Source organism: Phoenix dactylifera, chromosome 4 (genome assembly GCF_009389715.1).
Source record: "Phoenix dactylifera cultivar Barhee BC4 chromosome 4, palm_55x_up_171113_PBpolish2nd_filt_p, whole genome shotgun sequence".
NCBI lineage: Eukaryota > Viridiplantae > Streptophyta > Magnoliopsida > Arecales > Arecaceae > Phoenix > Phoenix dactylifera.
In genome coordinates this window covers 24,016,998-24,031,580 of record NC_052395.1, presented here as the reverse complement: position 1 = coordinate 24,031,580, position 14,583 = coordinate 24,016,998, and the positions used below count along the sequence as shown (strand labels likewise).

General features: G+C 36.6%; 1 protein-coding gene across 3 annotated transcripts; it reads right to left on the bottom strand.

Moving 5' to 3' along the window:
• Nucleotides 1-665: 665 nt before the first annotated feature.
• LOC103717701 (traB domain-containing protein-like) lies at nucleotides 666-11,995 on the bottom strand. 3 transcript variants are annotated; one of them, XM_039125917.1, is made up of 9 exons: nucleotides 11,314-11,992; nucleotides 10,283-10,330; nucleotides 10,068-10,127; nucleotides 7,610-7,696; nucleotides 7,417-7,521; nucleotides 6,113-6,226; nucleotides 4,679-4,779; nucleotides 2,072-2,183; nucleotides 666-1,056 (listed from the first exon to the last, which is right to left on the bottom strand). In XM_039125917.1, the coding sequence occupies exons 1-9, from the start codon at nucleotides 11,977-11,979 to the stop codon at nucleotides 928-930; spliced, it is 1,422 nt and encodes a 473-aa protein (XP_038981845.1). In that variant the 5' UTR covers nucleotides 11,980-11,992; the 3' UTR covers nucleotides 666-927. The 3 variants fall into 3 exon arrangements, with proteins under 3 accessions (XP_038981845.1, XP_038981847.1, XP_038981846.1); XM_039125919.1 differs by lacking the exon at nucleotides 4,679-4,779 and having other exon boundaries at nucleotides 11,314-11,995; XM_039125918.1 differs by lacking the exon at nucleotides 7,610-7,696 and having other exon boundaries at nucleotides 11,314-11,993.
• Between the last annotated feature and the right edge of the window lie 2,588 nt (nucleotides 11,996-14,583).

The following is a 14,583-nucleotide window of genomic DNA, read 5'->3' as shown; positions in this document are numbered from 1 at the left end:
TGTTCGCCTTTCCAGAAAAGTTCAAACAAAACTTAATTTCTTAAAATCGGCATGACCAGTGAATATAAGCATGAAATAGCTAAAATTCTACCAAAAAAAAAAAAGAATGATACCCAAACAAAATCTTTCCCAATTTTTTTTTTTTTTTTTTGAAATCTAAATAATGAAATTTAGACTGACTGCATGATGCACTGTACTTTTTGATGGATAGTACAACATCATGAAGCTTAAAAAATTACTCAGATTTAAAATAACCGAACCCCGCCCAACCTTATTCATAATAGCCAAAATATTCCAGATCAAATATAATGGTCCTTCAAGATCAAAAGGACAATCCAATATATTAAAGTATTGCCCGCCAGAGTCGATACCTTTTAAAGGATCATTTGTGAAATAGAATCCAGATGATCTTTTACTTTAATCCTAGTTTGGCTCCAAAATATTATGTTTTTATTTATACTACAGCATATCAAAAAAATTTGACCAGGTTTATAGGTGAAAATTGGCCTATTTGGCATTGATGTTAGCCCAACATGATGCCTGGCAGAGAAAAGGAACGTCGTTCATGTGGCCATTTGGAACCGGCCCAACACCCTGTGATGTAAATTTGCGTCAAGATGCCAACAAACAGTTTCCAAGGGCGTTCCCTTTCCAAACCCTTCAGATTCTGATATGTCGGGTCCATGATAAACTTGTATAGGACTACGAATAGATTTCAAATTTTGGCAACCAACAGACCGCATCCAAAAACCTGAAAGATTATCATATTCCAGCTGTTGGATATTCCAACTGCAGGAAAACATAGCACTTTTGTATCATATATAGAAAATATAAAGCACGATTAAATATGAAACTATCATTAGTATAAATGAAAGTGAACTGCTTGCACTGCTTTTGTCTAGTTGAGAACTTTCTGTTTATCTCGTGTCACCTCTTGCCCACAAGATAGAGTCCAGTAGCAATGGCAACCCCGGTCACTGCCACACCTAAAGATGCTAAGATTTTCATCCGAGAAAGACCTGCACCTTTGGCAGGAACTTCCAATAGATGCTTTACCTGCAACATACAAGACAGAAGAAAATTAAGACATATGAGGCATATGAGAATAAACACCTTCTGTAATTACGGTTATAGCAGATAATCTCATCTATATTCATTAATTACTTCGCTATCAGAACTCTGTCTGGGTGCCCTAGGCATGACATTTGGTATCACAGGATCAAATGTGGCCTGGTCAGAGTAGAATAAGAGGAAGAGTTTATTGGATGATTGTTTTCCTTTTTGTTCCAACAAGCATAGTGGCTAGACATATCCACCTTGGATATGAGTAAATGTCAACTACCAGCATGAGATATTCCACAAGCAGGTTCAAGCACTCTTTCTGTATACTTTTTAAGCAACCTTGTTTAGCTGCAACGAATTTCATTATTATACTCTTTTTTTCCCAAGATAGATGGCAGCCTGAGCGGTAAATCTTATCTTCCATATACTTGTGTCAAAATTATTACCAGCATAATCCACAGAACAAGTGAGTTCACATTCTTTCTGTAATCTCTTTTTTTAAAAAAATCGCTTTTTGACGTGTTTAATTTCCATGCAGACAATGCCTAATGATGAGGTTACTGATTCATGAGAGATGTCAACCAATTGTTGGCTATTTCAGACATTTTCAGGAGAAAAAAAAGCACAGGAACTACAGAAGGTCAATTCTAGTTGCAAACACAACATCCTAGAACAGAATATCTAATAGAGTAGAAAACGTACCTTTTGCTACAGGATTACCACTACTTGGGGATAATACATTTCCAGTGACAATCTTTAAGGACTTTTAGTAATTTCGCAATGCTTTCTAAAAAATAAAATTATCAAACTAAAATACTGCTAATATGCATAATGCTCAAAATGTGATTTCATTATAGTTTTCACAAATCTTGACACAGCAATCAGAATGCTCCAGTCTCGACCTACATTTCATGAATAGCTAGAAACTTTGGTCACAATATCATTCTAGGAATATTATGAATCAAATTCACATAAAGTTCAGGACATACAATATGAAAAAGATTCTAACCTCAATAGGCTGCTTCCAGTGCTTCTTTATTCCCGACAAATGCCCTTTGCCAACAACTGCAACTACTGAAGAATGTTCTCTGGCAACCTTTAACAATGTAGATGACATATACCTGGAAAGGCAATTCTAAAAAGGCTAAATACAATATAAAACAGAAGGTATATGTATTTCTACATTAAGCAGACCCCAAAAATATATAATGGATTGTAACAAGCACAAATGTGAACTTGAGATAGAGTCAGTTGTCTACAGTACGTGTTACTGACAACTACATAAACTATTCCCAGTAATTTTATCCTCCATACTCTGGATGGTTGCTATAAATCCTCTTTCAAGATTGTATTGCAGCTGGAAGTTGCACTAGAGGGCATCTTTTTGGTTGGTTTACATGGTCGTATAAATTCAACAGTAAAATAGTAAATTAAAACATGTGGTTGCAGTGCATCCTGAATCAAAATAGATGTCAGACATAGCCGGCTCCAAACTTGCTCATACCAAATTGGATTTTTAGCCTCCGCTATCCCTTCAAACTTCCCGCCATTCACTGTCAAAACTTTCCGGTTCATTGCATGGGAAAATAAATTCCAACAGATGTCTTGCAGGAGTTTGGTGCATGCCTTGCTTTGTTCTATATTCTAAGCAGATAAAAGGATCATTCCAAGATAATAATTTTAAAGGACATTTGAATTGGTAATAGCAAAACTTATACCACTATCAAGTAAATGCACCACCACTGTCCACACCATCCAATCTAATTTCCAGACCAAGCCATAGCAGCAGGAAACTTCTGTTTCTAGTGGCATACCTGCTTTGAATCTCTTCGGAAACTCATCCCAGCACCCACTTCCCAAGTGCTCTCTTATTAATTTTCACAGGACCCGCATCAAGTGACTATAGATCGAATCATTCATAATTCCCAAGGCCATTGGGGTCTGCTAAGATGACACTTGGATGCTCCTCCCTGCAGTCATCTCTCACACAACCTCCAATCAGATTTATTTATATCAAGCCATCCATGTAACATACCTTCCTCATCATTTCGAGATTCACAGAGATCTTCCATCTCTGCCATGTCTTGTCTAACTGCAACTCAACTACATTGAGGTGGATTAATCAAGTTGACTCACAATTGACTCGAATCCAGCAAAACATCAGAGTATGGAGGAAGAGGGGGCCATCTATTTGTTGATATTGAATGAGAAGGGAAGGGATGCAGTTTGGAAGAGATAGTACAGCACAATTGGATAAAGGTCCCTATGGATGGCGACTAGAAAGAAGGGTTTATGGGAAGTTTAATATAAAACACATACAAACATGTCTTTAACAAGTAGAATGCTCAACATACCATCCATTTTATGTTACACGAGTTACTCCTATAATTATTGATTTTCAATATAATGTGGTTATTCTAGATTTTTCAGTTAGTAACTTAGAAACCATGTATCAATTATCTGCAATGGAGAAAAGAAGGACGAGATGTTGCTTCAGCTATCACCATAACAATTAATAGCTATATCAGGGAAAACAATATAAAGCATTACAAAAGGTTCTAATTTAAGAAACTGCACCCACCAGTAAGGCTGAAAACAGATCAGATACGGATCGGATATTGATATATCCATATTTTTCAACAAATACGGATATGAATATTAAACAGATATCAAAATTAATATCCATATTTATTTTAAACGGATACGGATACGAATTGGATATTAAACATATCTATATTTGTTATAAACGGATACAGATACGAATCGAATATTAAACATATCCATATTTTCTTATCCAAATACAAATATAAATCAGATACTTTTTCGAATATTAATCAAATTTGAGCAAAATTCAATGATGAAAACTAGCAATAAAGACTTGATCATAAAGAAAAGATTCAATTAAAAAAATATAATTTTAACGAGCATTTATCAATAACAAAAACCAACAATTTTATAAAGGATATACTTTTAGATACTGCTCAAGATTGCTCATCACTGAAGCAGACAGGATCTATGGCTCCTCTAAGGTATCTCACGACTGTAGCTGATTGCAGTTGCTAGGTGGAAACTAGAAAATGGACGGAACCTTTGAAAGCCTAGTTGCTTGAAGACGACAGAGGAAAGAGGGACGAAACAGACAAACAAGAGGTTTGAGCCTTTCAGGCATGCAGGGTGATTCGAAAAATTTTATTCGAATAGGATATTTCGTATTTGAGTTACTATCTTAAGTGACGGTCATCCGATATCTGAATTTTCTTTTAATTTAGGTTTGGTTAATCACTTAAGAAGTTCTCTGGTTTAACTTAACTTCAACTTCTTCTTTTCACTTACTGTTTTTAAACGGATATCCGGATCTGAATCCGAATCTGGAAAAATCATGTGTATCCGTATCCATATTCGTATTCGGAAAATTTTTGAAATGAATATTCGAATCCGTATCCGGATCCGATCGGACCAAAAAAATAAGATCAAAATCTGATCCGAATCGGATACAGAAACGGATACGGTCGGATATAACCCGACCCATTTTCAGCCCTACCCACCAGTCTACATAATAGAAAAAAATGGAAGTTATGTATCAAAGCATGCATAAGAAGGAAAAGAGTAAACTAACATATCACGTTCATGTAGAAGTGTCTCCATCAAAGTGGGGAATGCCTTGCTCATCTCTTGAATCACAAGAGTTAGCATGTCAACATCATCCATTTCCTTCAACTGAAATAGGTACAGCCAAGTCATAATCATACCATGGAGCAAAAAGAAAATTCGAAGACCATTTCAAAATTTGGGCATGAATTAGTTATAGAACTACACAAGGAACCATGCAATCATTCAAAACTATTTATAACTTCGCTACATATGCATGTGGTATACAAAGATCAGTGATTGTTGTGTTTTTATCTCTATAATAACTAAAGAAAAACAAGGTAGAATAAATCAAAAAAGAATAAAGGGCACCCTAAAGTAATATACACATCATAGAAAAAAGCTCTAAAGCATGGTATATCATACAAAATTCATTTCCACGAACTAGAAAGATATGAGTATTGTGTTAAGCAGCCCAAAGAAATGATTAGTTAAACACAAATAAAAAAGAAAAAAATATCTGATTGTGATATATGATTCAAGTAAAGGTCAAGTCTCGCCTAGTGTTGAATATAAAGATTAATGGCAAGATGTAATGCGCATGCGGGAGAGGCTGACCAAGGAGCTTCTGCACATGGTTCAAGTTGGAGAAAACTTGGATTCACATTTTGATGTCACATGTTAGGGTTGGGTAAGGTTCTATGGCTGACTCCAATACAGAGCACCGAATTTTTATTTGGTCCACTAGCTCATTCCATATCATAGTTTCCCTCTGTGAATAAATGAAACAGCTAGCTTTAAATAGAAAGATCGATAAAACAAACACTAGAGTACTGTTCAGATATGTATACATGAGGCCTGCCTTGGCTAATGCTTAAAAACAAGATCTTTAACGAATATCTTAATGCTTTTCACAAGGTCATATAATTGAAGTCGTACACCTTGAACTTGAGATGCTCAAGTGACTATCTGAGGTGAAAGCAAATGCCTTGCACCTTCTTTTGTGTTTCTCATGAGATCTATGTATGCCTGGCAGCTTCTTCTCATAGTTAGGTTAGTGTTTTGTACATCTGTTGCCGCCTTGCCGGTGTTGAATATCCTTTCATGCTGGTGCATGCCTAGAATCAGCACATTGTACAATATGCAAAATCATGCTGGTCTCCATCTAGCACAAATTTAGTATGCAACATTCTATTTACTTGCAATAAATACAACAGAAAGTAACTTTTCTACTTCAAGTATTTCTTATAAAATCATATTCCATCAAAATTTGTATTGAAAAATAAAGGCAAGCTGATAAACTATAGATTGCATAGATGACTGCATGCTTATCTCATTTTCAGGTGATAGCATAGTGCAATGCAACATAACCTATGATTTTAAACACAGCTAAAATGCATGATATAAAGAAATCACAGCAGATCTTTAAAATTTAAGATAGCAAAATTATAGGACAACTTACCATTTTATTGAGATCTTCAGGGTCTGGTAAAAAGATTGCTTGAAAGAGTATATAGTACAGAAATTTTGCTCGATGCCATAATGTCATTTTGCCCCAAGTTCTCCTCAAGGTGATCTATCAAAAAGAAGAATGCACGATTAGATTAAGCATCATGAAATCTTGCATTGCTTGATGGATGCATGGTAGGAACAACTACAACTCATTTAACATTGTCTGATGTTAACTTCTTGGAGCATGGAACTAAGATGGACTTGTAGCCAAGCTCCAGTCATAAAACATTGACAATCCATGCCAACTGAATTCTTATATAGGAATGGATTATGAAATCCAAGACTACAAGAGCATTTTGTCATCTGTGACTCCCTCTAGACACCACATATAAAATCAATGGTGAGCCAATCATAGTAACTAGACCAAGCAGAATTATAGTAGCTAGAAACTTGTTCCAAACCAAAAAGTATCCAAGCAACCTACTATAGAAATATATGTACAACAGAAGTTTAGTTGATTAGAAGTGAGGAAAAAAATGACCAAAAGCACATAGGAGTAAGACTACTTTGGTACAACCAATTAGTGGCTGATGTTTTGCAGATAATTAAGCATCTAGTACAAGCATTCCAGACACCAACAGTGGGTGGAATTTTGAACTGGCTGACACTTGGGTGAAGAAAAAAAATGTCAATTCCTCAACATTTCAGCTTTGACTTTTTCAACAAGTGTAACAGGGGGAAAAAAGAACATACAGGTCAAGTAAGATATTCGAAACCAGTATGAGATACAAATCAAAACAGTCCTGGCAAAGTAGTTTCACAAATAAATTTCTTTAGGGCCTGTTTGGTTTACAAGTTTAGTAAAACAGGTTTACAAAAAAATAATAATAATAATAACTAGGTTTTACAAAAATGGTTGTTTAGTTATTTTCCATAAAATATGTTTTGTCAAAATTGACAAGCCATAAAACCTGAAAGTGAGATTTGTGAAAAACAAGTCTCCCCTTTTTCATAAAACCATTTTTTTGCAGAGATCATGTTTTGTGATTATCTGTTTTAGAAAGACAAACAGGCATCCAAACAGCCCCTTAGAAATGCAACAAATTCAACCTAGACAAGACACAGATAACTAGTCAAAACAATATAAGAAATTTGTGTCATACATGGACAGGACCTGTTTTGCAGAATCATGTATAATGATTATCTGTTTTATAGAAACAAATAGGCATCCAAACAGCTCCATAGAGATGCAACAAATTCAACTACTCAAAACAAAGATAGCTAGATAAACAATGTAAGAAAATTGAATCATACATGGACAGGACGATCACCCAATATAACCTTGGCTCCATAACTCATTGCTTCTTCAAATGCCACTCGGAACTCAGAACCAGGGAAAACCTCGAGTTTATCAGCAACCTATTAAAAACAACCAGACAATATGAACTCCCAAGGTACCACAAAAGCTAATAATTGAGACTGCAGAAGTAAGAAAATAAGAGCATGCCTTGGCAAGAAACCAGCTGTAGAGAATTCCGAAAGTATTCATCTTCTTTTTCTTCCACATGTCAATCATTTCACTCAAAGTAGGAACCTGATAGAATAACAAGTAAAAAAATAAATATGAAACTTAGGTACTCAGAGATGTGGTATTTGAATCACAGTGGAGATTTAGAAATATAAAAACTAGAAAAATCAGTGATACTGTAAATGTCATCTACAAATATAGTAGAATTATCTTGCTTATGCTATTAAGATTCAAGAGCAGCAACGGTTTTGCTAGTTATGTGTTTCTTACATAACTGGATATGTACAACACACCTCATCAAAAAATATGCTAAAGCTAGTAATAATCATTCCTAAGATAAAGTCTTGTTTGCATTAAAAAAAAGAAAGAAAAATATATCAGGCCCCATACCAAGTCTTTATTGGATTATTATGCAATATGTTTATTTAACCAATAAATAAACCAACAAAAGCAGAGAATAAAGCTTCTACAAGTACTTTTTTTTTGGGGAGCTTTTTCAGTTTAGACATAAGTCAGAATATGCTGTCAAAATTCTTGCAAGGGGTAGAGTAAGATCAGCATAGTTTCATGTCTCTTAACATTCAAGGAAATCCTCATGCTCTATTTAATCAAAGTATGAAATTACTTTGTTTGATCATTTGCAGGAAATATCACTTCAACAATAGTAACAATTCTTGAATCAGCATAAGGGAGATTTCTTAACATCCATAATTTACCAAACAACTATTTCATAAATTAATTGATACTATATCATCCCGAACCATATAAGCATTCAATACTATAGTTCCACCGGAGATATGTTCACACCAAATCAGGTAGTTGTGTTTCAACTCTGTTCTTTATTATTCATGGAAGATCATAGCTCATAATCCTCAATATGTATTGTTAGGTCCCGTTAATTAACATCAGATTCATGTAGTTGAGTATTTGTGTAGCTAGCTTATCAATTTTGTAGCTCCTAAAGCTCATAATGTGATAACAATTTTCCATGAGTCTCTAGAACTCACTGATGAACAACATACATTCATGATTTTGTTTCATCTAGCCTAGTCAATTTTCTTATAGACAATTACTACTAATGTATCCAAATTTTAAAAAAAAAAAAAAAAAAATTGCAGTACTTCTTTGTACTTTTTTTGATTTCTTGAATGGCTCCTCGTCTACAGGTCTGCTGCAGAAAATATCCACTTAATTATTGAATTTACAAAAAACTGACCCTTCTTTGTTGAAAAAACAGTCCTTTTTTTCAAATTTCACTAGACCATCACACCCCTGCCATTATTAGTATTTGTACAAACATTTTTAGGCGCACTGACCTGTAATATGAGAGCATCTATTATGTTCGCAAATGTGTGTTTACTTTATTTTATCTTTGATAAGGTCCATAAAAAGTGATGAACATGTCTGCTTTATGGATTGCCGGGTTAACAAAGTTTTTAAAACCATATTGGCAAAATGCAACAGCATTATTGATGAAGGAAACAGTATACATTCAACAGATTCTTGGTAAGTTTCACCCAAATAGATGGGGTAAGGCTTACTTCCACCCCTCATGTGAAGTAAAAATTGTTTATCTTCTTAGGCTATCGTGTATATTTTCATTATAATCTAAAATAATGAAGTCGTGAACAATTAATCAAGAGATGCTTCTAGAGTAGTGAATGCTGAAACCAAAAATGAAATAAAAAATACTATGGAAAAAATAGCAACACCCTCTACAGCATGAATATTGCATCGCAATTGAATCTTTAGATCAATGGCAGACAATTAGTTCTACCATATAAACAGAAAAATAATATTGAATCATATGCTTTTAACTTCAATAGGGTCAAGACCTCTATCGGTTCTACAATGGATATAGGAGAGCATTAACATGATCAATGAATCAAAATATTAAAAAATACGAATGAAAATAAAGATACTTGGACATAACAATAGACAACTTTAAGATTAGCTGCCAAGAAAACACCCCCCATCATGTATCAAAGGCCAGATGCTTCTGGACAACTCTGAAAGGACAGTCTAAAGAATACTGTTAGGCTTTGATTTTAAACATTCCTAACAAATTTTGACAAATAAAAAATATCATAAAATTTTGATGAAGGTGTAAAAAGATTGCTAGACATAAATATCATGTCAGTAAAGCTGATTTTTCCCATAAATGAAATATGTGTACATCTGTTATATCTGTAGAAAAGAAAATGCTTTGACCCCCTTTACAGTTTCATGTTTGAAGGTGTTCTGCATTTCATCCAGGCTGTATGCAATTTAGTTTATTCATAGTTACATCTTGTACATCAATTCCACAGAAACTAATAACTATCAGTAGTAACAATTTGATTAAAAGAAATAAGTTTCAAGTATTCACAGAAATTGAAGAAACAATGGCTCCTAGTGACAATGTTAAAGAAAGAAATCACAGAAAGGGTGTTCATACCTGAAGATTTTGGGGGGTCAAGATGGCAACACGGTTCGAACACAACTCCAAGAAAACAACCTGCACTCAAAAAAAAAGAACCAAGAAATGCATGTTTCTTGTTCGGCAAACTTGAACTTTTTGCAGGTAAAAGAGAACATTCTAACGCAGGCAGCTAACCTGCTAAATGATCCATCAATCAATCAAGTGGTTGGTGAGTTTCAATAGAGAAGCACCTGTGGTTTCAAGTAACTGATGACGGCCTGAACTTCCTTGCATGATTCCTGCATTGTCATAGATAAAAATTAAATATAACTCCCTTTGCACGTCAAACACTACATAAAAGTCTCATAACCTACAATCTTGTCAATGATGATAAAATTTATCCAGATAAATTGGTGAATTACAATCAAGTGAATTCCAAGATTAAGAATCCTAACATTATTGGTGAAATACAATAAAGTGAAATCATAAATCAAGAACCCTGGAATGTATTATTGGTGAATTACAGTGAAAGAAAATCACAAATCATAAATCCAGTGTTATTGGTGAAATACAGTTAAGTGAAATCAGAAATAAAGAACCCAGTGTTATTGATGAAATACAGAAACAAGAACCCAGCATTACTGGTGAATTACAGCTAAGTGAAATCCCAAATCACGAAGCCAGTGTTACTGGCCACCGGTGGTAAAGCAAAATTACAAATCAAGAAATCAGCATTTTTGGAGAATTATAGTCAAGCAAAATCCATAATCGAGAACCCAACATTATTGTGATTCAAGTCAGGTGCAGTTAAATGAAATCTCAAATCAAAAACTCTAATTTTATTTTCTAGCATCCATATCCACGGAACACAAGGGAAAAAGAAAATTATAACAAACCGAAATCATTGATTGAAGCTTGGATAGCAAAGTTTTGATATCAAAAATTATATCTTATCAATGAATAAGGCACATTACAGCAAAAAAAAAAATGAAAATTGAAATACCACCGCTGACGGCAAAATCTACTAGAAAACTCAGCACATTGAACATAAGAATCAAGAACACTAATTGATGCCGTGACAGCCTAAATAATTCCGTCAAGAGAGAGAGAAAAAAGAAGCAAACCAGGATCAATGAATTCAGCTCAGTTCTTTTGCTTATAGGAGAGGGGAAAAAAGAAAAGAAGAAAAGAATTCAGGACGATTCCCAATGTTTCAAGACAGTCTTTTTCTTTGCAAACGGTTACCAAAGTTTAGAAAATTTACGGTATCAGATCAGATAACCTGAGAAACGTGAGCGGTTCCAACCAAGTACACGTCGCAGGTGCCTCCTTCGGCCGAGGACTCGCACTCTAAGATCGCGACGCCCTTCGACAACTCCTCCGGAAGAACCCTCTTCCGCTCCTCTTCCCCATCCACAGAATCCAGGTCAGGACCTCCCAGCCCTCCAAGAACCTCATCATCGGCGGCAACCGAAGCACGAGCCTTCTCCTCGATAGAACTCCACGCCGGAGCCTCAGGGAGCTCGGAATCCGCGCGAATGTTAGGGTTAGGGTTCGGCGCCGCCTCTTCGGCCGCCACCACCGCCACAGGGGGATCGGCGCTGGAGACGTGGACGTAGTCCTCGGTAGCGGCGGCGGCGGAGGAATCGGATCCCGACGAGTAGTCTCCGGCGCGATCCATCGTCTGAGGGAGAGGGCGGTCCCGGCGGCCGGGATGGGAGGGTACGAGGGAAGAGACGAGACGCTTAGAAAAGAGAGAAGTCCTGGGGGTATATGACGGGCTTTGGATGGTTGGGCCGAGAGGAACGTCGGCGAAACACCGGATGGGTCGTCGATGCCGACGGCGTGGGAATGTTGGTGGGATAATAAGGAGACGTGACTCGGGCAAGCTGACCAGGCGAGTCGAGCGAATCATGCGTTCACGCTCTTGGTGATCGCTGGCCTGCATTTCTTGGGCCTAATAAAGCTACATCACGAGATGGTTAGAACCACCTGCGCAGCACACCATACTAGATATAGCTGACAAAAAATGTTCAAAGGTTCGTCAAGGCTCGTGGTGGAGAGAATCCAAGCTCAAGCGGCAGAAATTAGTCATATTTTCTTCTCGAAAGGACCTTTGACAGCTCAGAATATCTGGAGCTCCCATTCTGTCTTGGCAGCTTCTCGTACGGTGTTTTTCACTTATGAGCCCCCACCTCCTATCTTCCTCAAGGTCAATTTTAGGTCGGTACTGGATGGAGAAACAAAGGGTGGAGCGGGATTCGTTATTAGAGACCCGAACTCTAGGGTTGCTGCAGCAAGAGGCAGTCAGTTATTTGACTACATAGCTATCTGGGCGGATTTTCGATATGCTCAGCATGTGCTCTCAGCTAGCTCAATCATCTTGGAGGGTGACTCGGCTATGGTCATCAGCCGTATCCAGGAGGGTCTGAGAGTCGCTGCTGGTGACCATCCTTTGCTTCGTGATATCTGGATGATGATGATGGATAAAGAGGTTATCCAGGCGAAACATGCTTTTAGAGAAGCCAACAAGGCTGCAGATTGGGTGGTCACTTACGTGGCTAACCATGTCGATAGCACCCTGCGGACGGAGGATGGGAAGCTACCTCGGAAGCTCTGCATACCGAATGAGTCACCCTTTAACAAAAAATAAAATAAAAAAAATAAAGCTACAGCTCCCCCAAATATCTACTCGGAAAGATGTAAACCGGTGTTATTTACTAAACAACCCAAGGCCGAAACTGGATTTACGCTCTTCTCATTGACGCGACGTTCTGGTCTGGGTAAGCGTGGGCGTAGCAGGTAAGTGGCATCAATGGGACAGGCCCGTCCGGGCCCAGAGACCCAAGTCCAATCGACGACCTTTGCCGCGTCTGACCCCCGACTCGACCGGAAATATTGAGATGGTGATTTTGGACCTAGACTCAACATAGGAGCTCATCGAATCGGAATAGATCTGATCCATAGCATCATTCAATCATACAATTAGACATGCATCAGATATTTTATCTAATAATTTATCCTGTACGATCTCAATGGTTAAGTTTTAATATCTCCACATAATTAGAGGCTGAGGAACGTAATAAAGTAGCAACTAAGTTTTCATTTTAGACCCTACTATCCGTCACAGATTGGCATACAACATATGTGATGGCTCTTTCAAATCTCAAATTCTAGCACGTATGGTGTTTAGGCCCTGGAAAAAGCCTGAACACCATTGTTTTGTAGGGGCTGTCACGAAAGCAGTGCTCTTTTCGAGAACTCTTGTACCCTGGCCTTCCTGACCATCTTGTACGAATCCTCCTAGCATAGTGAAGGCAGCTATAAATGAAATTGTGGTGATTAATATCGACACAAGTGCAATGCCTTTGGATTTATTAATTTCTCCCACTTTATGGGCCTTCTAGCTCTTCCCGATTCCTTCTTTTTTTAAGATAACTTTCTGATTCCTTCTTATTCCTCAATAGTTCTTGTACTCCGAAGCTGAAAGGAGCTCCGCATGCAGCCAAATATAGAAAGATACTATCGTAAGTGTCCCAGGGGACAAAAAGTTACATGAAATTAAGTAAGAATAGTAAGAAAATCTTAACAGGGAAAATTGAAGTCTCATCAGCCAAGAAGTCTACGGAAATCAAAGTCCAATACTTCTGGCCCAACAAGGGCTGTATTGGGTCGGCTTCGAGTTCCCTAAACATAAAGCTACTTCCATTAAGATTTTGGGTCTAACACCGAAGGATCAGCTTTGGACTGGCATCAGGTTAGGGTCGGGTGAAGATCGGAATCGGATCCAGTTCTCATTGAGTATCAAATATTAAATCTTAAACAATTAATCAAGCTAAAACTATTTCTCCTTTAAGAATTTGATTAATTAAATATAAAATACGAGGTCTAAACATTAAATTATGAATAACAAGTACTTGATAATTAACTCTATAACAGCAATTGACTAAAAAAAATAAAATAATATATATCTAGAATCAAGTACAAATGCTCAAACATATTCTAAGATGTGATTACTTATATTCTTTCTACCCTTCTAAGTTATAGACAAGGTTTCATATGATAATAGTTTAAAAATCTGATGGATGTATTGATAAAACTAATATTATATAAACAACCGGGGTAATTCAAAAATATTATATAAATATAGAAGATAGGAATTCTTATACAAATACAAAAAATTATATAAAACTATGTGTTTTTATTTTTTAGAAGTTACTTTGTTGAAAATTAAAAGATCATTCCTGACTTTTTCTTGGCATCGGGAGATGGCCTTAAAGATTTGGCCGAGTTCACTGTACGTGGAAGCCATTTGAAGGCAATGATGTTGGAGATGAGGGGTGGAGGGTGTGATGGGACGGTCGAATTAGGCTACGTTGGTGACTAACGATGAGTTGCATATCAAATGTTGCTCTCTAGACAAGCAGCATTTGTAGCGTTGCAATAACTGTTACCTATTAGATTATCTTATATACATCGAAATATATTTTGAGTCGCTTTATATTCGCACATGAAAAATTTATTAATAATTTTGTTTGCATTCTCGTACAGT

Bases quoted from the DNA above. Each gene is read 5' to 3' on its own strand.
- LOC103717701 (XM_039125917.1), bottom strand. From the start codon at position 11,979: ATGCAGGCCAGCGATCACCAAGAGCGTGAACGCATGATTCGCTCGACT. The intron at 7,697-10,067 runs GTATGAACACCC...TTATTCTATCAG, and splicing joins TGACCCCCCAAAATCTTCAG to GTTCCTACTTTGAGTGAAAT. The intron at 2,184-4,678 runs GTTAGTTTACTC...TTGCCTTTCCAG, and splicing joins CTTCTACATGAACGTGATAT to GTATATGTCATCTACATTGT.